The sequence below is a fragment of the Schistocerca gregaria genome, chromosome 8, assembly GCF_023897955.1.
Source record: "Schistocerca gregaria isolate iqSchGreg1 chromosome 8, iqSchGreg1.2, whole genome shotgun sequence".
Classification (NCBI taxonomy): Eukaryota; Metazoa; Arthropoda; class Insecta; order Orthoptera; family Acrididae; genus Schistocerca; species Schistocerca gregaria.
In genome coordinates this window covers 134,158,376-134,185,270 of record NC_064927.1, presented here as the reverse complement: position 1 = coordinate 134,185,270, position 26,895 = coordinate 134,158,376, and the positions used below count along the sequence as shown (strand labels likewise).

General features: G+C 42.9%; 1 protein-coding gene across 1 annotated transcript in view; it reads right to left on the bottom strand.

Moving 5' to 3' along the window:
• Positions 1 to 10,165: 10,165 nt before the first annotated feature.
• LOC126285319 (leucine-rich repeat-containing protein 47-like) overlaps positions 10,166 to 26,895 on the bottom strand; it is an 84,293-nt gene continuing 67,563 nt past the window's right edge. Inside the window, exon 7 of the mRNA XM_049984620.1 lies at positions 10,166 to 11,310. Within this exon, the coding sequence (XP_049840577.1) occupies positions 11,209 to 11,310 (102 nt within the window). The 3' untranslated portion in view covers positions 10,166 to 11,208. The remainder of the gene's footprint in view (positions 11,311 to 26,895) is intronic.

Here is a 26,895-nt window from a genome sequence, read left to right as displayed (position 1 = left end):
TTTTCTTTTGTCGTTTTATTGAAACAATGTGTTAGAATGTAGAACCCAAACAGTGATTTTGTGTCTGAAGAAGCAATGTACACTGTAAAAATTGCAATTAGTGTACCGCACAAAGCAACACCTCACTAAAAACAAACAAAGGCAACCTTAGGATTATAATTTCATGTGCTTATAATTCTTGCAACAATTATCGTAAACATTTTTCTTGATACAAATCTTCCAGTATGGTTTGTTGCACATGTCTATTTAAATGCGTACATAAATCATACCACTATAATAAACATCAAATATTAACTGCATGTTTACAGTGATCAGCCTGAATATATGACCGCAGACCTACTATTGATATAAACTCGTCCAGGTGGTAGCAGCATAGCCTGGCAAGGAATCAGTCAGACATACACATGGTACATGTAGTACCAGTAACCGTGCTGTCTGTGTGTAGAATGGGGCAGACGCACAATCCATCTGAGTTTGACTGATGGCAGATGGCGATTGCCCACAGCCTCGGCATGAGCATTTTGGAAACTGCACCACATGTCAGGTGTTCGAGGAGTGCTGTGGTGAGAGTCTTTTGCATGTGGTGAAACTGCATCAAGATGTCGTGAGGTTGGGCAGCCACCTCTCACTACAGGTGTCGGACGTGGGACACTGGCAGACTGGTAATACATGGCAGGCGGTGAACTGTGGCAGAAACAACATCAGACTTTAATGATGGGCAGAGTACAAGTATGTGTGAACACACAGTGCACCAAACTCTCCTAACAATGGGCCCCCACAGCCGATGACCCATGCACATGCCAATGTTAACATGACATCAGCAACTACGACTGAAATGGGCATGGGACCATCAGCATTGGATGTTGGTGCAGAGGCAGAGTGTTGCATGGTCTGATGAATCCTGATACATTTTCATCATACCAATGGGAGGGCATGAATCTGTTACCTTCCAGGGGAAAAGCTCTTTGATGCCTGTACTGCAGGACAGAGACAAAATGGCAGCTGCTCCATTATGCTCTGAGGAACATTCACATTGGTATCCATGGGCCAGAGTAGCTTGTGCAAGGCACTACAACAGCCAAGATGTATTGTACACTGGTTGCAGACCATGTACACCTCTTCATGACGATCATGTTTCCCGAACACAGTGGTGTTTTGTAACAAGATAATGTGCCATGTCACAAGGACAGGAGTGTAATAGAGGGGTTCGAGGAACACAGTAGCGAACTTCAATTGATGTGCCAGCCAGATCTGAACCTAATTGAACACATCTGGGATGTGATTGAACGTGGCATTAGAGCTCATCCTAAAAAATAGCATTCCAAAGTCATGCAGAGTTGCACTTGATTCCTTAGCAGCTGATTGTAATTATCATCAAATGAATTTATCACTTTTAACCTCAGAATCTAGAGGTCACTACAAATATGCCCCATACCATTATGGGGGCCACTAAATAGTACTCCATTAACTGGTTTCCACAGCACCGTAGTGCATGCCTACATCCAAAATGTTTAAGTTTGATTCATGAAAGACTACACATTTTTCCAGTCATCTACAGTCTAATTAATGCATTTACAGAGCTAGATGACCCAAAAAACAAAATTAAGAGTTAGTTTGGTGCTTACATTCTTAACTAGTTGACAGCTGTGTAGCCACCGGCAGCTACAGCAGAACCACACACTTGATGTCAGTGGCCACCACTGCAGTCCCTCACACTTAATGCCATTTGCCTTGCAATGAAACACGGTGTGGCAGTAAATGTGTTAATCTTAAATTGTACAACAAAAAACAAGTTCACACTCATGAGACCACTCTTGTGAAGTTCTGCTGAACTGTCAACTCAGTTAACCTTTCCTGAATTACATTTTCATGGGTCTTGCAGAAAAATGTCAGGCTGCACTGTGGTTTGTGATCCGTGTTACACAGAAGGTCACTCCATAACTAACTGGGCATGCCAGTTTAAAGATCAAAGGAAAGTAAGGGCATACTACCTCAAAGGACCATGCCTAGTAAAGCACTGTGGTGTTCAAATCAACATTTGAGTTGAGTGCAGCTTTACTTTTAAGATACAACCATAAAGGTCTGTATGCACGTCATAAAAATTATGCTGCAATTTGTCAGGTAATTCTTAGCTGCTGAGCAGTGAGTGTACTCATGTTTGTTGCCAAAGTGATGCAACATTGAAAGAATAATGGCAGACAGTAAAATTCCTGTGAAGCACTGTTGATACTAGCTGAAGTATCAGTCTGTGTAAACATTAGCAACTGAATTACGACCATCTCTGGTGATGTGCAGAACATCCATTCAACCTAATAACAGCAGCAGTAGCACGTTGAGGCACATACTCTACAAAAAAGAAGTGTTTCGGAGTTATCCTAATCCCTGATGCCTAGACTTGGCCACTGTTCCTGTGTTTCGATACAGTGTGTTGACACGTGGAACTGTTTCAGTGATTCGGAATGGCTGTGGTTCACTGTTTCGAAACAGTGGTGTTTCATTCCGCCCCTGTCTCACATAACCGGACCAGATTCGATCTCAAGCAAGACACAGAAACTGTATCGTTTCAAAATAAGGCTGTTTCATTCCACCTGTGCTTGGAACGGACTAATTGTATCGAAACAGTGATGTTTCATTCCACTCTGTGTCGGACGAGGTTTGGGCTCGGCACAGGTACTGAAACACAACATACCACTTCGTGAAACACTTTGAAGAGTGTCGAAATCTTTTTGACAAGCAAAAACATGAAGCTTAAGATGTCCGAAAATAAAGCTTTGTTTCTATCTGACTGTCCTATTCCGAAATGGTGTAATATCTGCTTTATAAAAACTAACCAAACAATAAAACAATGCATACTATTCACATTCAAAATAATAAATATGTGAAAATCATTCAGTTAAATTACACTTTTTTATAATATACGTTTCTCTGGTCATGTGCAGTAATCATATTAAGAAACGCAAGTAAGCATACAACATTTTGAATAAAAAAAGGCTTAGAGTGACAGTTATTAGACATATACATAAATTTGATGCATGTATAATTGCAAGCAATCTGTTTGACATATCACTGATAGTGTAATAGTGAACGGGAAGGGCTGGGAAGCATGGTAATTTATAGTAACGGTTCGAAACACATTTAAAGACAAAATTTTTTCTGTTATGTTTTGTTATTTATTTGAATTATTTGGCATTATTTGTGAGTCTACAGACATTGTGCCTATTATCAACAATGATTCCCTTTGTGTGCATGGAAATTAGCAAGATGGGTATATTACCCATACTAACAGAATGTGGGAATCCCAGCAGCTTGTGGTCATTCGGTAGTGTTCTCGCTTCCCACGCCCGGGTTCGATTCCCGGTGGGGTCAAGGATTTTCCCTGCCTCGTGATGACTGGGTGTTGTGTGATGTCCTTAGGTTAGTTAGGTTTAAGTAGTTCTAAGTTCTAGGGGACTGTTGACCATAGATGTTAAGTCCCATAGTGCTCAGAGCCATTTGAACCATTTGGGAATCCCAGTAGCATATCCGTTGTTTCTGCAGTTTGCTCCCACCTCCAGTTCCGTTCGTGGTGGTTCTTCTGTCTTCAGCTGTGGTTGTCCTCAGCCAGTTGAAAAGTATGAAAGTCACACGACACGAAAGCAGCGCATTTGCTACAGGACATACGAAACTACCAAGACACCTAAGTGATAGTTTCAAACTTTCTGCGATATGATTACCGCTCTCACACCTCATTGATGTTTGTATGGACATACTTATGCAGTCGACATTCAAGATGGTAAAATGTGTAGGTTTCTTAGATTACAAAACACAAACTGTTTCACTGTTTCGAAACAGTTACATGTTTCAGTTTGCCCATCTCTACTGATGCCTTAACTGCTATTTTCAACTCATGGAAAACAGGTCTAAGAGATACATATCTCATTGTGTTCACTTGGTATGAGTTCAAGTGACCTAAATGTGGCTTACCAGAAGCACAGATTGTATGGTTGTGCTTTAGCTGTAAAAATGGACACAGATGGTCACTCAATAGGTTCCTGCATTCTTCACAGATAAAAGATTAAAGTATGTATGTCAGGAACCCCATTGCATCTCATACAAACACCACCCATGCAAGAGTACGAAACGTGTCGGCAGTAGCCTGTTTGATGGCAGGATGATTTGCATCATGTGGTTTTCGATGTTCCCAGACATTAGCTTGTACAAAAATATACATCTAGCCTTTATTCCTGGTTATTATTTCCATGTTGTGTGTATCCAATGGCAATGTTCTTGCACCCGAGCTGATCTGTGTTCCCTGAGAGATGCAGTAAACAGCACCCCACAGTGAGGAATTTGCACTGGATGGCAGTTATTCATACTTTGTCCTCCAGGACTGAATTATAAGATGATTTGCAGTACTGTTACACACTGTGATAGTAGCACCTCCTGGTATCTTGCCCCAGGCAGCTGATCCTGGAAGACACAGGTCCTTTGAATGTAGCCAGTCACAATACAAGCTCATAACCTTGGAGATGACAGTGACATAGGCATCTAGCCCATATATGACCACACTAAAGTGTGCTGATGAAGCACTTCTTGTTCATCCCTCACTAAACTGTCATACAAAATCATTCCATCCACCATGGTGATGTAGCTAGCATCCATATATTACTTACCAATAATCTTAAATGCTTAATATACACAGGCCCAAATCCTACAATAAATGGTGTTTATGTAGCAAATAGTAATTATTATGCATTAAGAAGAAAGAAAAATCATCTTGCTTCAACCTCAGCACGAGTGCCACCCAGTGCTTTCCACTGAATCCATAGCTAAATATTTTATCCTAAAATTGGTTTCTCCACAATCCTACACCCAACCTTATGCACTCATTTTCTTTGCACTTTAAAAAACATGTCTTCTGATGTTTCGAGTACAAACTTTCACACAAAGCAAAAAATATCCCCTCTATTTACCAATTATCAGATATGCATTAGAATAGATGTACTTGTCTTATAAGATACAATGTCCAGTAATTGACTTTATCAACAAGATACCCAAACTGATTTGTAGGTATTCTTAAAATATTATTAATATAATGTACTGGATACATTATTATAGTTTCTTCCACTCAAATTCTTAGATCGTCCATCATGAACTCTTCAATTGAATAATATTTCTGCATCAATTTGACATTTAGGCTCTTTTTGAGTGATTCTAAGAGCAGATCTTTTCCTTTTACTTTGTTATAAATTTTCAGTTGTGGATATGGGGGAAATCTGAGCACAACATTTTTAATGATGGGTATGTAGCATAAAATTGTTTTGATTTGTAGTGTTGTAATCATGTTAAAATTAATTTGCTACAAATAAAGCAGGGTTACTTTTGTCTGCTTCCAAAATAAATGCTTAATCCAGAATCCAAACCAAAGTCATTTTAGACTGACCACTGAGTAGAAACGATAGTGGGAATAAGAAAGTCAAATTCTAAAGCAAGGTCGTAATTCAAATCTCAGCACAGCATGCTTCATGCAGGATTCTAAACAAATGTTAAACTAGTCTGAGTGGCCTTGTTTCTGCAAGAGTGGATTCACTTGCTGCAAACAACCCCGGTGGGGAATTTTTGAACGCAAGGTGCCAGTGCCTCAGATCTCTGATAGATTTGTCGTGGGCAGGATTACTAAAAATGGAGAAAATCAGTTCTTAAGTGCACAGTGAGGGAACACTCAGTATACTTAAACTATTTTTTATAAGTGGGCAACATGATTTTTTACACTTTACATTGTGGATATTTCTAATGTTTTTTTCTTTTAAGTGTTCATATTTGAGGCATATTGTTTGAGTTGCGCCAAAATATAATACTGTACCTTATTATTGATTCAGCATAGCTGTGATACTACTTTCCTGATGTCCATGCTGGTTGTGTTGTATATCATGGTAAAGGTGAGGATATTTATATCCGAGGTACTGTGTATATGAGGCCCATGATAAATTTTTACCACTTGAATTCCTAAGAATTTAACACAGGTAACTTTCTGCAAACCTTGGTTTTGTGATGAAACTAAAACAAGCAAAATTAAATTTTGTTCAAACGGCTTTAACTGTGTTTTAAACTGCTTTAACTGATTACAAAACAATTTTTTCTCCAGGCAGCCACAGCTGTGAACATACACTCCTGGAAATGGAAAAAAGAACACATTGACACCGGTGTCTCAGACCCACCATACTTGCTCCGGACACTGCGAGAGGGCTGTACAAGCAATGATCACACGCACGGCACAGCGGACACATCAGGAACCGCGGTGTTGACTGTCGAATGGCGCTAGCTGCGCAGCATCTGTGCACCGCCGCCGTCAGTGTCAGCCAGTTTGCCGTGGCATACGGAGCTCCATCGCAGTCTTTAACACTGGTAGCATGCCGCGACAGCGTGGACGTGAACCGTATGTGCAGTTGACGGACTTTGAGCGAGAGCGTATAGTGGGCATGCGGGAGGCCGGGTGGACGTACCGCCGAATTGCTCAAAACACGGGGCATCAGGTCTCCACAGTACATCGATGTTGTCGCCAGTGGTCGGCGGAAGGTGCACGTGCCCGTCGACCTGGGACCGGACCGCAGCGACGCACGGATGCACGCCAAGACCGTAGGATCCTACGCAGTGCCGTAGGGGACCGCACCGCCACTTCCCAGCAAATTAGGGACACTTGCTCCTGTGGTATCGGCGAGGACCATTCGCAACCGTCTCCATGAAGCTGGGCTACGGTCCCGCACACCGTTAGACCGTCTTCCGCTCACGCCCCAACATCATGCAGCCCGCCTCCAGTGGTGTCGCGAAAGACGTGAATAGAGGGACGAATGGAGACGTGTCGTCTTCGGCGATGAGAGTCGCTTCTGCCTTGGTGCCAATGATGGTCGTATGCGTGTTTGGCGCCGTGCAGGTGAGCGCCACAATCAGGACTGCATACGACCGAGGCACACAGGGCCAACACCCGGCATCATGGTGTGGGGAGCGATCTCCTACACTGGCCGTACACCTCTGGTGATCGTCGAGGGGACACTGAATAGTGCACGGTACATCCAAACAGTCATCGAACCCATCGTTCTACCATTCCTAGACCGGCAAGGGAACTTGCTGTTCCAACAGGACAATGCACGTCCACATGTATCCCGTGCCACCCAACGTGCTCTAGAAGGTGTAAGTCAACTACCCTGGCCAGCAAGATCTCCGGATCTGTCCCCCATTGAGCATGTTTGGGACCGGATGAAGCGTCGTCTCACGCAGTCTGCACGTCCAGCATGAACGCTGGTCCAACTGAGGCGCCAGGTGGAAATGGCATGGCAAGCCTTCCACAGGACTACATCCAGCATCTCTAAGATCGTCTCCATGGGAGAATAGCAGCCTGCATTGCTGCGAAAGGTGGATATACACTGTACTAGTGCCGACATTGTGCATGCTCTGTTGCCTGTGTATGTGCCTGTGGTTCTGTCAGTGTGATCATGTGATGTATCTGACCCCAGGAATGTGTCAATAAAGTTTCCCCTTCCTGGGACAATGAATTCACGGTGTTCTTATTTCAATTTCCAGGAGTGTACATGTATTTTCTGGAAACTACCCAGAACACACAGTTTGGAAATCCACTCATGATGGAAATGTACTGCATCCAGTGACAACAAAAAGACCCTACCTCTTTGAGGATGACCACATAAACTGGTATCTGTGACCATAATGCAGTTGTGTGCAACAATGATTACTAAAGCACAAAGATATACATGTCCAGTACACTACACAAAAAAATCAATAGTGTCATATCTCACTGAGGACAGCACCGGGCAGAAAAATTTAGTGGAACATAACTCAAGTTTAAAAGAATGGTAGACCATGCACTAAACATATTATATGGGAGGGACTCTACAGTATACAGAAACAGACAACATAACTGGTGTAACACAACGTATAGGACTATAGATAGAGATGCTGAATGAAATTTGCTTGGCTGTTGACAGAGCAATGAGTGATGTCTTCAAAGACTGCAGTAGCAGAATATTATCAAATTTGCTATCACAAAACCCAAAGACATTCTGGTCATATATGATGGCTGTTGGTGGCACCAAAGTGTCCAGTCACTGATAAATGCAACAAGAACTGAAATTGAAGGTAGCACAGCAAAAGCCGAAATGTTTAACTCCATTTTCAATTATTTCTTTACAAAGGAAAACCCAGGAGAATTGCCCTGATTTGATCCTTGTACCAAACAAAAGATAAATAAGTAACTGGGTCAGTGGTGTTAAGAAACAACTAAAAATCCTTAAAATTGAACAAAGATGCAGGACTTTATGGAATCCCTGTCAGATTCTATACTGAATTTGCAGCTGAGTTGGACCCTCTTCTAACTATAATCTATCATGTGCTCACTTCTTGGAAAAAGGCACAGATCACATCCATCTACCACAAGGTAGCAGAAATGATCCACAGCATTACCATCCATTATTACCAACTTCAATTTGTTGTACAATCTTATAACATATTCTGAGCGCAAATGTAATGAGCTATCTTGAATAGAATCACCATCTCAATGTCAACCAGCATGAATTCCGAAAACATCAATCACATGAAACCCAACTTGCACCTTTCTTACATGACATACTGGAAGCTTTGCATCGAGGCAGTCCGGTAGTTGCAGTATTTCTTGATTTCTGAAAAGAATTGGATGCAGTACCACTCTTACACTTATTGTCGAAAGTACAATCATATGATGTAACAAGTGCAATTTGTGATTGGATTGAGGACTTTTTGGTAGGGAGGACACAGCACGCTATCTTGGATGGAGAGGCATCGTCATATGGGGAAGTGACTTAAGGTGTGCTCCAGACAAGTGTGTTAGGACCCTTGTTATTCATGTTGTATAGTCATGATCTTCCAGACAATATTAATAGTAATATCAGGCTTTTTGCAAATGATGCAGTTATCTATAATGAAGTACTATCCAAAAAAGCTGCATAAATATTCAGTCAGATCTTGATAAGATTTCAAAGAAGTGCAAAGATTATTGGCAACTTCTTGAAAAGTTCAGAAATGTAAAATTGTGCACTTCACAAAATGAGGAAACATAGTACTCTATGACTACAATATTAATGAGTCACTGTTGGAATCAGCCAACTCTTACAAATATACGAGTGTAAGACACTGTAGGGATATGAAGTGGAATGATCACATAGGCTCAGTTCCGGGTAAAGTAGGTGATAGACTTCGATTAATTGGTAGAATTTTTGGGAAGTGCAAAGGAGATTGCTTACAAATCTCTTGTGCAACCCATTCTAGAATATTGGTCAAGTGTGTAGGAGCTGTACCAAATAGGACTAACAAGGTATACACAGAAGGGCAGCATAAATGGTCACAGGTTTGTGTAATCTGCGTGAGTGTCACAGAGATACTGAAGGAACTGAACTAAAAAACTAAGGTAGACAGACGTGAACTATCCCGAGAAAGTTAACTGATCAAGCTCCAAGAACTGTCTTTAATTGATTACTTTGGAACACACTACAAACCCATTCATACTACTCACATAGGATTTTCGAGGGTAAGATTAGAATAATGAATGCACACACAGAGGTTTTCAAACAATCGTTATTCCCACACTCTATAGGTGAATGTAACGGGAAGAACCCTAATAACTGGTACAATGGTATGTACCCTCTGCCAAACTCTTCACAGTGGTTTACAGAGTATAAATGTAGATGTACATATACCGTAATTTCTTTTCACTGCTATCAAAGCAAGGGAGATGATAATAAACATGTTCCATCTTGTTCAGTGTAAAGGTCTAAGATAAGTTGGGAATTACTGGTCTATCCTCAGAAGAAATTCAGATCTTTTGGATGCTGAAGACATAGTTGCACCATTTGTGTTGGGTTATTATGAAGATAAATTTTAATACAGGACACATTTTTTATGCTGCGTATCATTTTTGTAACCCCATTACAGTGCACTTAACCTGCTGTAATTTATTGCTAGAACATTTATTTATTCCCCAGCCCTCTCTAATGAGTGGTTGGGGATACAGCATTTTCTGATCTACATAAAGAATCTTGCCTTTCTTTGATATCACAGTTTATGATTTTTTCACCAATTTAAGTGTGAATGTAAAATCTGTTCTCGGAGTCAAAAGGTAACAATTATAAATGAAACACACATATTTGAAATATAATTTACTTTAAAAAACAAATCAGTCTGAAATGTGGAACCAATGCCATTACATGAATTAATGAGCAAATGGCTACACTTTTAACATACAATTCATAATAAAAATACACAGTATACAACACTAGTATTTTGTATTTACAGTGCTCCTGCACACATTGTATTTTATTTGTGCTGTGCTCCAAATGACTACTTAAAATCCACATCGATTCTGCCTCTTCTTCCAAGAAAAACAACTTTCAGGTTTTTGGAAATTTTCAATACCATTTGTACGTCACAGCCACATAATACTTATTACAACCATGGAAGCAAATCGTGGGACACCTCTGTCGTGAAACTGATTCACCCGTGCCGCATAAAATTGAAAAACAAAATAGTTTACTCCAAATACAGCAAATCACAATCACTTCGATGTCAAGTATTCATAGCAAATGAGGAACAAAAAGCAACAGGTTACAGCCCCATATTAATTCCTGTGGTTGAGCAACATCAGAAAAGTTTTAAAGTCTTGCCGACAGTTATTAGGCATCACACATCCAGTAGATGTGCAATTACTGAGAAAGAATACAATATCATGTATTTTTTTAGAATACAAACAACATGGAGAAATTACTTTACATTCTTTTTTCAGCATATAGTAGTATGTCTTTAAGGACTCAGTAACTATGGCAAGTATGGAGCTATCCCATAGAACAAATTTGATTTATGCATTTTCTGGAAAAACTGGTTTAACAGGACAAATTTTTACAGTTCTGCTGTCCTATTGGCAGCAGGTACCTGATAGTACATCGGTAAATTGCCAGTAAATTATCCACTGACGTGGGATAATTCTTTTAGTGGACTACATTCTGAAACACCCCTGTGTTACTCAGTCCCTGGAGACATGTCACTTACTCCTCCTTTCTTGTATCAAATGTATAAGATGATGCAAAGAGCTTACACGAATTACCTGCACAGATGTGACATTATTTTAAAGGAGTAATGATGAAATGTTATTGAATTGGTTTGCTTCACATGGAATTCGTAAGACAAAATAAATTACTTCCTCACAACGACAATTTGTTGTGATCCCTCGAACATCAGGTCATTGCGGGCTGGGTAAACGGACTTCAGACTGCCTTCAATATCAACAATCTTCACCTGAGGGAAAGAAAGAAATATTAGTCAGCATTCAAGAAACAAACAGTTTACATTTTAATACATTTCAGATATCAATTGATTCACAATGTTACAAAGATGATACCACCACCTTACTGTTCCTACTGTTCACACATCTTACATTGATTTCGCCATTCAATGTGCAACCTGGCAAATTACAGCTGACTATTATCTCAACAAATACAAAGTTATTACCTAATCACAGTTCTAACAGTCTACTCTTCTTCTACCATCTCTCCCAAATAACATTCTCCAATTAATACTATTCATCCAGTTATCAACTTTTTTTTTAGACATATGAAATTCCTGGGTTGGTTGGCCGGATGATTAAAGGGAGCAAACTACTAGTTCATCAGTCCCTTTTTCCCCAAAAAGGCACAGGTCCACTTGACTGTACATGAGAGATGGCCTACTGCATGAAATCCAGGGGAAGAAAACCCAATGTCTACCAAAGGTCAACAAAGGCTAGATTAGGGACAAAAAAGAAGAAAGGGGGTATAGGAAGAAAGGCAGGCATGATGCCCTATCTAGGGAGCAGCTGGAAGCACCCAAAAGCAGAATGCAACAAAGGGACATGCATCACCCATCCCTTACCAGAAGTACCCCACTCAGAAATTGCCTAGGAAAGATTACAACATGTACAGGGCAAGAGAAGCACAGATGGACATAAGATGAACTAGTCAAACAGACCATGCGAGAGACTGGAGGAAGAGAAAGAGCAGGTGGGGTGAGGCCCAGGCTGGACAACCAAGCCCAGACAACCACAGCCTGGTCTGGGCAGAGGAGGCAACAGTGTTCTGCCAGCCCCTCAATGGTCCAATAAGGTTAAATGGCTCCCCTTGACAGAGACTGGTAAAAGCCCCCTTCACAAATGAAACTAAAACCAAGTTAGCCACCAAGCATCTAATCCCAGAGGTAGTGAGTCATGGAGATTAAGAGTCTGCTGCAGGGCGGCTAGGTTGGGACAGTCCAGAAAAAATGTGGACCACCGTCAGATGAGAACCAAAACAACAATGGGGGTGGGTCCTTGTGATGAAGGAAATGACCGTGAGACAGCCAAGAATGGCCAATGCGGAGCCGGCAAAAGACTTAAGTCCTTGTGACTGACTGATTGAGAGGAGATATGGGACCAAACGGCGATGTCATCAGTCCCGTGATTCCAAAGCAAGTTACAGAAGAAAGAGGGGCTGCTAAAAATGGACAGATCCAGTCAGGGGAGTCAAATTATAAAATAATGAACATTAAACACACACTGTAAAGGCATAAAAGGTGAGACCAAATTGTGATACTTATAACAGAACCCTGTGGGATACCATTCTCCTGAATCTGAGGGCTGCTGAGAAGTGCCAACCCGAACCCAGAGGAGCCAGTAATCTAAACACTCGCGGATAAAAATCTGAAGGGGACTACAGTAGCCCCAGTCATTTAGGGTAACTAAAATGTGATGGCATCAAGGCTTGTCATATGCCTTATGTAGGTCAAAGAAAACTGCGACAAGGTGCTGGAGGTGAGTAAAAGCCTTTTGGATGGCCGAGTCCAATCAGATCGCCCAGTCTCCAGTTGGAGATCGCCCTGCCCAGAACCCACACTGATACGGGACCAAAAGGCTCCGAGATTCGAGTACCCAAGATAATCTGAAATTGACCATCCTTTCGAGCATTTTACAAAGTACTTTCATAAGACTAATTGGGCATTAGCTGTCAAAAGACAGAGTTTTTCCCACAAAAGACAGAGTTTTTCCTAGGCTTAAGAACGGGGATAACTATGCTGTCTCACCACTGTGACAGAAAAGCACCCATGAGCCAAATGTGGTTGAAGACCTTAAGGAGCAGTTGCCTCTGGGGAACGTCCAAGTGTTGGATCATCTGGTTGTGGACAGAATCTGACCCTGGGGCTGTCTATCATGAAGAGCTAAGAGCCTGTACCAATTCCCTTTCAGAGAAGGGTGCATTACGGGGCTCAACGTGTTGCGGGAAGAAACAGAGGGGGTCTGTTCAACACTACGATTCTGCTGGAGAAAGGTAGTAGGGTAGCAAAAGGATGACGATCGTCGTCTCAAAGTGTGTCACGAGGTGTTCCACGAAGACCAATGGATCAGTGCACAGAGCACCTTGGAGGTTCAGACCCTGGACTGTCTACTGTCGCTGGCAGCCCAGTAGGCTACGAAGCTTTGACAAAATCTGCGATGGAAAGGCATACGTCTCCAGGAAAGAAACATAGTACTCTCAGCGCGGGAAGAGTCCTTGTGAGGGGCTTGCATGGAGAACCTCACAGATAGGAGGTGTGTTTCCACAATACCTATCTCAAGTGTCTGCTTACTGGTAGCCAGTTTGGCTTATCTATCACCGTGTTCATTCCCCATGGTCCCAACATAGCCCGGGGAGCAGATGAAGGTCACTGAGCATCTATATTGTTCAAGGGCATACAGGGAACCTTGGGTAGCCATGACAAACGGATAGCGAGGGTAACATTGGTTGAGATCTTGCAAACTGCTCAAGGAGTCACTGCGGATTAGGAAGGACACATTGGTGCAGGACATATATAGTCAAAAGCACGACAGATGGCTACCAACTCTGTAGTGAAAACAACAGCAATCTGGCAATGAGTACAATTCAGTATACCTCACATGAGTACAAGCAAAGTCTACATGACAAGCAACCATCAAGCCATCAGTATAGACCATTGACGAACCCCAGGATGTGCCAAGGATGGAGAAAAATTATTGACAGAGGGTCTCAAAATGAACTTTTGGATCTTGTGATAGGTCAAGACAAAGCTGTGGCCAAGGGATGTACCATAGAGGTTTATGTCAACCAGGTCTGGAGGAGCGGCAGTGGAGAAAACAGCTGGAGTTCAGAGGAGGGATTGGATGCAGATTATGGTCACAATCCCTGACCTGGGCTGTTGTTGTGGGAGATTAATTTCCTTGCTTGGGAAGAGGAGATGGTAGTCTGGATGCTAAAAGGAGTTGTGAACGTGTGATGCTTAATTATAAAGCTGTTTTTAGTATCTGATCCGCAATGGAGGGACCCCAGCTTCCACAGGTATGCTGTTCACAGGGCTAGTTCAAAAGACTCTTGCCGTGATGCATCCGATCCAGTATCCAGAATGCTGAAAGTAATGCCGAATCATATGCCAGACTCGCATAATCAAAACACGACTGTATCAGGGTTTTGTAAAGTTGCTGAACAGTAATTCAATCTGCACCGCAACTAGTATTACCCAAGAAGTGAAGTGCTTTAAGGTGCATCCAGCACTTTCACTTAAGCTGGTGAAGATGTGGTATCTACATCAAACAAGCACTGAAGAGCAGCCCTAAAAAAGCAATAAGTTTACACCCCTTGTGGAGCTGGTAAAGAAGTGGAATCTATATCAAACAAGCATCAAAGAGCAACCCTAAAAAGCAATAAGTCTCTACCCCACTGAGCAGCTGTCTTCGAAGTAAAGTTCTGGTTGTGAGTGACCAGACAGAAATGCACACTGCATGTGCTGGCAGCTGAAAGCCGAAAGCCATGGTCGAGTTCCCATGCATGTACCTTTTGTACGGCACCTTGCAGTCAACATTCGGCAATATCCACAATAGAAGAGAACGAATAGCACAACCAAAAGTTGTCAGCATACAAAGGGGGTGATACTGAGGACCCTACAGCTGATGCTAGACCACCAATGGCTCCGAGAAAGACAGGGACACTCAGTACAGAGCCCTGCGGGACCCCTTTTCCTGGATATGGGGTTGCTGTGGGAAGCACCAAACTGAACCTGGAAAATATGGCGCGACAAGAAGTTGTTCTTACAAACTGGGAGCGGGCCCGCGAGACCCCACTCGTGTAAAGTAGCGAGGATGTGGTGTCGACATGTGGGGTCTTACGCCTTTTGCAGGTTGAAGGTGGTTATAAGGTCTTGACGTTGGACAAAAGATCTTTGGGTGGAAGACTCCACGTAAACGGGATGAGTAGTGGAAAAGACTTGGCAAAAACCATCCTAGAATGGAGCCAGAAGATCTCAAGACTCAAGGAGCCAACACAGCCGGCAGCCCACTACGCCTTCAATCAACTTACAGAGAACAATGGTGAGACTAGTTGGACAATAACTGCCCATGTCTGAGGGTGTTAACCCAGTTTCAGTACTGGGGCAATTATTCTTTCTATTTGCCATACATTGCAATCTCTTCCTTGCTCCATGTGTGGTTCAAGGCGGCAAGGGTATGAGGCTGACAGTAGGTGCTTGATTATTTGGTTATGGATGTGGTCTGGCCCTGGGGATGTATATGGGCAGTGGGCTAGGTCATTGACAAATTCCCACTCGCTGAGTGGCACACTGTACGGCTGCAGGTGGGTTGTAGTAAAAGATGATTTTTTTTTTTTTTTTTCTACCCACTGTGTCAGAACACGAAAAGCTTGTTGATAGTTCTCAAATGCTGAGACTTGAGCATAACATGGAGCAAAATCTTTAGTGATGGCATCTGGGTCAGTGCAGACAGTGCCATTCAACGTAATATTAGGTATAGCTCGAAGTGTTGTATCTGTAGAGACGTCTAATTTTTGCTCAGACCTGCAAAGGAGAGGTATGTCGTCCGATAGCTGAAACCTATCGCTCTCAGCATTCTCTCTTCTGTTATTTTATTAGGTGGTGGACCCACACATGGAACTGCTTAAAGACAATGACATGCTCCATCAATGGGTGCCACTTATGGCATTGGCAAACCCGCCTATGGTCTCTACTAGCCTTTACAATTTCTGAAACCACCAAGGTACTGTCTTCTGTCAGGGCCAGAATTAGGAACACAGGAGCGCTAAATCAACTGCCAAAATAATGGCTGTAGTTTTACTCTGGACTGCCTCATCGATATCTCCGTGCAGCGGAGAGCCATGGGCGACGGAGATGAAAGCACTCCAGTCAACACTGTTGATAGCCCCATTTGGACACGTGCCCAGCGCAGGGACATTGTGGTACTGACCATTTCCCTATCTTCCTTTGTCTCCCTCAAAGGTCATCGAGGACCCTACAGTAGATGGATGGGAGAAGACAAGGACTGCAGATGGAAAGATCATCAATGGCCAAGAAAGTACTGTGGATTATAATGACGTGTGGGGACACCAGCAAAGGTCAAGTTGTGCCAGTAAGTTTGAGGTATCGACTGATCTGTAATCGTGGTTACGGGCATTGAAATCAACCAAGATTAGGAAAAGTGGAGAGAGCTGAGAAACAGACAAACAAAATGTTCTCTCACTTCACCATCGGGAGGTAAGTAAACATTACAGAAGATAATTTCTTGCAATGATCTTACCTGAACAGCCAAAGCCTCTGAAAGTGTACCAAGGAGCACATATTCACTATATAGTGTGTCCAGAACACAAGTACAAACTCCACCTGACACCCTGTCATTGGTAGCACGATTCTTAAATACTCCAGTATCCACAAAAAGCCGGCATCAGCATTGCTGAAAACAGTGTTCTGAAAGGCAATACAGAAGACAGGCAAAGTGCTTAAAAGCTGTTGTAGCTCAGCCAGGTGGTCAAAAACGCTACAATTCCATTGGAAAACAAGGGTGTCCATGTACTGTGAGGCCACCGGCTGAGTGGTTAAGGCAGTTAAGGCATCTACCAATATAGTAGGCAGAGGAGTGGAACAGACGGGACCTGGCGGCATGGGAATCTCTTCCTTGGAGGACCTTATCTTTCCCCTCCTTAGAGAGAATTTAGATTATTGCGAGGGCTTCTCTGAATAAGTTTCAGGTAATGACAATTGTGAAATCCTGCAACTAGCAGCCTATGGATTCTTCAGCTACTGGCTGGTATCTGGTTGCAGACTGTCAGAAACCTTGAGAGAATGTCCTGAGAAACCTCGTTCTTGCAAGAGAAGCTGGAGGAAGGCGATTTGTCTCCGGCTGGGAGGTGGGAACCTATGTTCCCAGTAGGTGGGAAGCCAATGATCCAAAAATAGATGAGGAGTAAGCAGCATGAGGAGAGCCCTCAAATGTCGGGAGGAGGGGGGAGGGAGGGGTGGCGAGAATTTGTCAAGCAGCTCTGAGGGCCCACTATAGGAGGTGTAATGGGCGGGAGTACAGTTGTCAAAGGGGACAATGTTGTCTTAGCTGCAGCACAGGACACAGTTACACATGTTTGGTGCAACCGCCCGTACTACTTCTTGGCCTCTTGATAGACTTATTTATTCAGGGTTACTCACAATCTCTACAGATTGGGCTAACGTTGCAATGCAAACACATGCCAGAATTACACTGCATGCAGTAGCAGGAGATACACATATATAGTTTCACATTGCATAGGTATACCATCACCTTGATCTTTTCAAGCAATGAGTCACCCTCCGAGGAGAAGATTAAGGCACCGGTAGCAATTCTCTGTCCTTTGGTTTCCTACATACAAGATGAACAAAGTGTATATCTCGTCGCTCCAAGTTGGCGCATAGTTCGTCATCCGATTGCAAGAAGTAGTCTCTGTGAAAAATTATGGCCTGAACCATAGATAACGTGACAGTCACCAGCATGTCTATTTGTTTCAAGGGGCCCAGTGCCTGTGACTGGGCAGGGGATTTTGTTTTGATCAAAAGTGATCCACTTTTCATTTTTAGAGATGGCTGCCACTTCCCCAAACTTGTCTTCTAAGTTCTCTACAAGGAGAAAGGGCTTTGTTGCCCAGATGGAATCACCATCAGTCCAAGTTGTGCAAACAAAGTATTGTGGGGAGTATTTCTCCACCTGCCACTTAGCTCCTTATTCCTCCCACAGTATAGCCTGGGAAGGAAACATTTTAGTGTCATATCTCTGCATTTAAAAAAAGGATTTTCTTTCCACAGAGTGTACGCAGGTCGTATGGCCACCGGCGGTAGATAGCTTCACCCACTTCATTTGCAGCTCATCTGCCATCACCCACTCCGAATGGGGGCTCTCCCCATGGGCACCACTCAGCCTCAGCAATGGCTACCTGGTCAGTAATTCGTTGCTCAGAGTCCCCCAGGCCATAGTCACAACAGGCATGTACTCCTTGGCATACATGACAAGTTTTTAGCTCAGGCACCAACAGTACAATCCCTGCATGGTCAAGAAGCTACCACCCTGCAGATAATTGACGGCTCCTGTGATACAAATCATTGACCAGCAACACTGTCCTTGAGAATTCTTTAACAGGAACTTAAAAATGGAGATCTGTGCACGATTATGAGTTATACAATGTCCACTTCTTCATGAACAAAAGTAGGAAGGTAGGAAGACCACCACCACAACAATTTTAACATTTAGTCAATAAGCATAGCTCATGATGGACACCCATGCACACTACTGCAAGCAAAATACATTTGTGGATATAACAATGGACTAAAACCTTAACTTACTGACTGATAAGGCTTACTGTCTCCATGCATCACATTCACACGCAGATAGTCTCCGCACCCTAAAGCGTCAAGGAAACCTGTTGATAAGGGTGCTATCATCACTTTACAATGTGTCGCATTTGGCATCAAGAACCACTGTGTGGGCAATACAAAAGGCATTTGTCTGATCAAAAAAATGGAAACAATATTACAAGAAGGATACATTGCTACTTACCGTAAAGATGACAATGTTAAGTTGCAGATGGGCACAACAGACTGTTATACATTGAGCTTTTAGGCAAAGCCTTCTTCAGCGCGCGCGTGCGCGCGCGCACACACACACACGCACACGCACACGCACACAGAAGCCAGAGTGCCCAATAAGTATAAAGAATGGGACAACTTCCGTGTAGTGCTTCCTGACTCCACAAGGTAATCCATTATGTTGCAGCCACATTTGGTACTTTTGTTCCACTGACCAATGATTTGAAAATGTTAATTCTAATGTAGTAGATCATGACCATTATATTAAGTTCACAAATATTGCTTGACAGCAATATCGTTTCTCATACTGGTGCTACTTATTACTCAAAGACAACACAACAGTTTTCACAATGACACTAACACCCTCTTGTGGATTGTGAATGTTTAAGTTTTGCAATGTAGTGAATAATCTATATGATGGGGGATGGGAGAACTGCACCACAAGATGATTAAATCTATATGATGTTTTCAGAGTGCAGCTGATCATCATCTCGTGCTACACACAATATTTCATCTAGACACGAACATCTTCATGCGAGCTGCCAGACTGATAAACTACCCGCGTCTTTAGCAATTTTTCTCCAATTATCTTGCTGAATTGACGCTGAAACCATCTCTTCCCCACAGAGAGCCTTGCAGGTTTAAGTTCCATTTCTACATATACACCCTGCAAGCCACCATATGGTATTTGGCAGAGAACACTTTTAGTACCAATATCATTCTCTTTCTCTGTTCTGTTCCTGAATGGTGTGTGGGGAAAGTAACTATTGGGCTTCTTATGAGCAAAAAACACTCAGAATAGATCAACAAAATCACATCTGAGACGCTCACAGAATCTTCTGGTTGAAGCCTTCCAGCCAGCTCCAATGCAGGTAACTACAATAGACTACTGGTACAATGCTGCAAATAGTGAGCAGAGTTTCCACCCTGCACATAAGGCTTTCTCCACAAGTTCAGCCAGCCATCTAAAGGAAACGAGGATGCCCTCAGAACATACGTGATAGGAGTCATTTGTTACTACATGATCTATTGTCTGCTCCCAGAGCATTCAACTGCTACCAGAAGAGAGTTTTCCAAATCTAGTTCGACTTACAGGCACTAATACCAAGTGCTCTCTGGGCTCATTTCACAACCTGTCTGCCTTTTCCTTGAGGGGCTCCATCACATGTCTAATGCTGGAACTAACAATAAACAACATATTCGACCTCTAAGCTTGTCTGATCTTGATAGGAAAATCAGCCACAGGCCAAAGACACAGTTGCTCACTGGGCCACAGAACTTGGGTGTTGGGTTGGCTGCATGATAATCAACAATTCCCCCACTAGCAAGTTATTGGTCCTACTACAAGATGGAACTGCCTTTCCAAAATGTGTTACTGCATTTACTCTAATCTAAGCCGCACCTGAAAAATGAGACACTAAATTCAAGGGGAAAGAAAAGATTTAGGCTGCACCTCCACATCAAAACAAAGTTTGTCCATTGTAATATTGTGAGACACAATTTAGGTCTAATGAATGACGATACAGCTACAGTAGTTTGGTTCGAGTCGTAAGCTTAGCAGTTAAGCTTTTTCCAGGTAGCCATTGCTATGTGTCAGGCGCTCCGTCCGTATTTATATGGGTACCCTTCCTTTTTCACATGCTTCGTCTGGTTTGAATCGATTGCTTATTTTGCTTTGATCTGATAAGTGCTGTTTTCTTTGTTATAGGCGTTTACGTCACTCTAAGCTGAAAATGCATTACTGTACTGTGTCATGCATTGCTTGTCGCATTCTGATAGTGCGTGCTTACGGTCTGTCGCCGGTTACAATTAAAAAAAAAAAAGACAGAGGAATAATCTCATTAGCGAAACAATGGCAAAAGACTGCTATTTGTTGTTACTTACACTGCTGCTTTCTTTGATAATGATCAACAAGAACCAAATAATAAACTGCATATGACAGAACATGTTCTGAACAAGAGTTAGGTGAAAATTTTTCTCCGTTTGAAAATCTCTGCGGCCACTTCTTTAGTACATCAAATTCTGCACAGAAATTAGAGTCATCTTAGATTTAAAAATCTCACCAGTTGCCGTGCTTCATTTCTGGCTGTATCACTATTAGGCATAAGAATAATACAAATATAAACATGTCACGATACTTATATTCTTCCTCGTTTGCTGTTGTCTCATTCTAGTTTCATAGTTTATTAGGCAGACAGGATTTAAATGAGATAGCAGCAAACACGAAAGAATACATGGCAAAATGTTTATATTTGTATTATTCTTATGGTGAAGAGAATACTGCATGTGATTCACATTTCATCAGGTTCCTATTAGCAACCATCTCTTCTCAAAGGTAGAAAAAAATTTAGAATGTAGAGTTGGCCATATTGACAAACATCCCAAACAATCTCGCCAGTCGGATTTTCGTAGTAAATTGAAATTCTGCTACATTCGAAGATAAACAATACAGAATTTGTATTTACTTCGTTGGATAATGCATGAAAATGCAGTGGTCGAAACTTGGGGCGGAGAAAAAAAAAAAGCTCGTCTTCCACCTTTTTTTAAATTTATTTACTGACGCAGAGGTTTTGGCGCCAGTATTTATCTTCATGACTACAAAGCATGCCTGTGTAGCGCTACATATATTCGATGGTAGAAGTTAGTTGTGGCGGCACCTACCAACATTTTTCAGAACTTCCATTTGCTTTGAACTCGATTCTAAGGCGCAGGCAGACTTTTGGATTACAAAAACCGGAAAAAAAAGTGTGGCTTGGATTCGAGTAAATACAGTAACTTATTTACTATTTTGTCCCTTGCATTTTTCTCAGAAATTTACACAATTTAGTAAATTTTTGACCAGGTTTCACAACAAAGGGTATAGTAAATAAATTATAACCGGATTTTTTTTTATCATCACAAGAACCTTTTATGGCACAAAACTAAAGATTTGCAAAGATAATAGATATGGTTCTGCAATAGATATAAATAAGTACTACCTGTTTTAGTTAAATCAGATCTACATGTACTTATTGCTGCCATCTGAAATGCTACTTTTGTGATTGGAAATAATACTCATTTAACTCTTTTTTTATAACAATACAGGGTGTCTATAAATCAGTGTTGGGGTTTTAATGCTTTATAATATTTATTACATTGAACTTACAGTTATAAGTGATATGTCAAATGAATGAGCAACTTAAATGGTTTTGTTTGGCACCAGGGCACATGCGCAGCACGTAATGTTTCCGCCGCAATCTGGTAGTAGCAAAGATGGAAACTACTGAACAGAAAGTGTTGTGTTTTTTGCAGTTTGCAAACACACACACACACACACACACTCACACACACACACACACACACACACACACTCTCTCTCCAGTCTCAGGCAACTGAAACCACACTGCGAGTAGCAGCACCAGTGCATTATGGGAATGGTGGCTTGGTGGGGGTAAGGAGCAGGCTGGGGTGGGGAGGGAGAGGAATAGTATGGTAGATGCGGCAGACAGTGAACTGCTGCAGGTGATATGGAGGGCAGGGGAGGGGAGGATAGGAGAGGGAGCAGCAGCGGAAAAGGAGGGAAGGAAAAATCTGGGTGTAATGGTGGAATGACAGCTGTGTAGTGCTGGAATAGGAACAGGAAAGGGGCTGGATAGGTGAGGACTGTGACTAATGAAGGTTGAGGCCAGGAGGGTTACGGGAACATAGGATGTATTGAAAGTATGTTTCCACCTGTGTGACTAAGAAAAGCTGGAGTTGTTGGGAAGGATCCATATGGCACAGACTGTGAAGCAATCATCGAAATGAAGGGTGTCATGTTTGGCAATGTTTTCAGTAACAGGGTGGTCCATTTGTTTCTTGGCCACAGTTTGTCAGTGGCCATTCATGCAGACAGACAGCTTATTGGTTGTCATGTCCACATAGAATGCAGCACAGTGGTTGCAGCTCAGCTTGTAGATCACATGACTGGTTTCACATGTAGTCCTGCCTTTGATGGGATAGGAGATGTTAGTGACTAGACTGGAATACGTGGTGGTGGGAGGATGTATGGCACAGGTCTCGCATCTAGGTCTATTACAGGGGTATAGGGCCAGGAGCAGGGATTGTGTAAGGATGGACGAGTACATTGTGTAGGTTTGGTGGATGGTGGAAAACCACTGTGGGTTGGGTGCAAAGGATAGTGGGCAGGACATTTCTCATTCCAGGGCACGATGAGAGGTAGTCAAAATCCTGCCGGAGAATGTAATTCAGTTGCTCCAGTCATGGGTGGTACTGAGTTACAAGGGGAACGCTCTCCTGTGGCCGGACGGTGGGGCTTTGGAAGGTGGTGGGAGCGGAAAGATAAGGCATGGGAGACTTGTTTTTGTACTAGGTTGGGAGGATAGTTACACTTTGTGAAGGCTTTTGTTAGACCCTCAGTATATTTCGAGAGGGACCGCTTATCACTGCCAATGCGAAGACCATGGGTGGCTAGGATATATGGAAGGGACTTCGTGATATGGAATGGGTGACAGCCGTCAGATGGAGGTATTATTGTTGGTTATTAAGTTTGATATGGACAGAAGTACTGATGTAGCAATCTTTGATGGGGACAACAACATCTAGGAAGGTGGCTTGTTTAGTTGGGTAGGATGAGGTGAAGCAAATGGAATAGAAGTAGTTGAGATTCTGGAGGAATGTGGATAGGGTGTCCTCACCCTCAATCCAGATCACAAAGAGTCATAAATGAACCAGAAGCAGGTGAGGGGTTTAGGATTCTGGCTTATTAAGGATTGCTCTAGATGGCACATGAAAAGGTTGGCATAGGATGGTGCCACATAGCTGTACCCCAGATTTGTTTGTAGGTAATGCTTTCCAAGGAGAAGTAACTGTGGGTAAGGATGTAGTTGGTCATGGCAATTACGACAGAGGTGGTTGGTTTGGAATCTGTCGCATGTTGGGAAAGGTTGTGTTCAATAGCTGTAAGGCCATGGGCATTAGGACTAGTTGTGTAAAATGAGGTGGCATCAAAACTGACAAGCAAGGCACCATGTAATAAAGGGACAGGAACTGTGGAGAATCTGTGGTGGAAATGGTTGGTATCTTTTATATAGAAGGGTAGGTTCTGGGTAATAGGTTGATGGTTTTAATTTCACTCATGGTATTCGTATGTTTAGAGGTTTTGTCATTTTATACGTACCATATTTACTTGATAAGACAAGGTTTTCTCCCAAATCAGTCATTCAAAAAATAATGATCATCTTATACTCACAGATTAAACCACTGTTACTGATATCAATGTCTTTGCACTGTTTAATAGTTCAATATAGGCGTCATCACACACTTAGAGATGAAGCTTCAGCTATTGACATTTCGTTCAAATTTATGTTGAATTCACAAGGGTAGCCCTAATTAAAAAATGCTGTTGTTTTAATAGGCTTGAGATTTACCTGATACACCAAAGCACTCTATACAGTATTAACCTGACTTGAACAATTACATGACCTTTGACATGCTCCACTGCTGCATTGTGCGTAGGATACAAAAGAGTATCAACTAGCTACTACAACAGTCTAATGTTTTGCTTAAAAATTGATAATTATGTGAAACACTGAAGGAAATAGCATTACATTCTAACAACTTACAAACTGTTGTACTTTAACAGGCTTGAAATGCACGGATAGCACACACTACAGCTGCTTTTTAAGTAAATGCAACAATCAAAGGCAAAAATGGTATCCCTAAAAGAAGCCAAGTCAATATTCTATTTGGTTTTGAGAAACTAATGACTTACCAAGTGGGTTGAGAAATTCAGCTGTTCATATATTAGAATACTTGGAGAAAACAACACCAGCTTTTCATCAGCTTTTGGAACAATACTCTTTTGTTTCATATTGTTTTAGGGCACAAAAACAACTAGGTGCCCAAGTCAAGACTGTGAAACACGGAGACGAAGAGAGGAGTTAAAAATAACTACATGTCAATCCCAATCGACAACAGAGAAGAAAGCTAAAAACCAGGACACAGAGAGGGGTCTATAAAATACACCATAGAGAAACTGAGATCCAGAACTAAAAATTAAATTGCCTTCATCATATTGCTATGATGGATAAAAAATAAAATGTGGTCAACAGCCACTAAAACAGCTGTTAACTCAGATGGCAAACCCAAGCAGGAATGTAAATGGTTAAAAAAAATGGGCATTCCATCAGGAAATGGACAAAAGATGGACGCATTGTGCACAAAGTGGTGTGTGTGTGGGGGGGGGGGGGGGGGGGGGCGGCACTACTTTACAAATGGCAATGGCTAGAAAGGCAGTGCCCAATATGCAATCTAATTAAAATAACCTCCTTGCAGCAGGAAGGCCAAGAGGTCGTCCACGCTGCTGTGAGTGAGTGAGTGCAGGGACACATGCTGGGTTTTGGTACCCAAAAAGATGTCTGATCTTCGTCCAGACCTGGGAAGGTGGCGCATGGTACCCAATGGTCAACACGTACCTCTCCCAACACTGCTGTTTCCATGGCGTATACTGGCATGGAGCCGCTTAAAGGCTAGCAGATGTTCTAGGGAAGGATGTCGCTCATGTCACTGTAGAGCTCGCCAACACTCTGTAATTGCCTCAGACTTCTGGCGACCACCAAGGGACTGTTTCACAAGGGGCATCCTAAAGAGGGAGGGATCGTGTTTTCTGCTGCATTCACCTGCTCAACCATCACATCTATGTTACCATGTGGGGCAGAGTCAACGGCGACATCAGAGATGAAAGTTTCCCAGTCCACCTTGTTTAAAGCCCATCTGGGCAGGCACCCATGGGCCTGACACTGGTGCAGTGACAGGAAGATGGGGAAGTGGTCACTACTACACAGGTCATGTGCTTTCCAGTGGATAGATGGGAGAAGTCCTGGGATGGGAATTGATAAATCAATGGCCGATTAACTACCATGAGCCACAGTATTTAATAAGTAGAGGTCGAACTGTGATAGTAAAGTAGTTGTTGTTGGGAAGTTTAAGGGGGACTAAACAGCTAAGGTCATCAGTCCCCCATTCCAAAAAACCGGCGAAACAAAATTTACGGAACAGGTAAAACCCCAAGGGGGGCAGGAGACGCCCCTCCCCCCAGTCACTGAAAGAACACCAATGTGGCAGCGAACACTAGAGACAAGAAGAGTACAGACGAACACTGGACAGAAAGAAACGGAAGAAAAGAAGAGGGTCGGAGACTGGTTGACTGACCATGGGAACAAAAATTGGGAAAGAGTCAACCACCCGAATACACACATTAAAATCTGCGACTAATGGGACACTCGAGGACAAGATACACAGAAAGGGAAAGGGACAGGTCCCCCCTAAATGGAACCATAAAAAGGACTACCACGGATAAAATTTAAAACGTCGTCAGCCATGGAGGCATCGTCGCATAAAACCAAAGGCAACGTGCCCAGGAGATTAAAAGTCTGCCGGAGGGTGCACAGGCGGGGACACTCCAACAAAATATGGGCGACCGTCAACCGGGACCCACACTGACACAGGGGGGGATCCTCCTGACGCAAAAGATGTCCGTGCGTCAGGTAGGTATGGCCGATGCGGAGCCGACACAGGATGACAGAGTCCCTGCGAGAAGCCCGCAGGGAGGACTGCCACACATCGGTCGTCTCCTTAACAGCCCGCAGTTTATTCGGAGAAGTCAGGCTACGCCACTCGTCACGCCACATCTGAAGCACCTTACGGGCAACACCAGCTGCAAATCACGAGCCGGGAGGCCGATCGCCAAAGTGGGGGCGTCGACCACCCCTTTGGCCAGCCTGTCGACACGTTCATTCCCCGGGATGCCAACGTGACCTGGCGTCCAAACAAAGACCACCGAACGACCAGAGCGGGTAATGGCAAAAACAGACTCCTGAATAAAGGATACCAGAGGAGAAGAGGTATAGCAGCGGTCGATAGCCTGGAGGCTGCTCAGGGAGTCACTGCAGATGACGATGGACGTACCTGAGCAGGAACGCATATGCTCAAGAG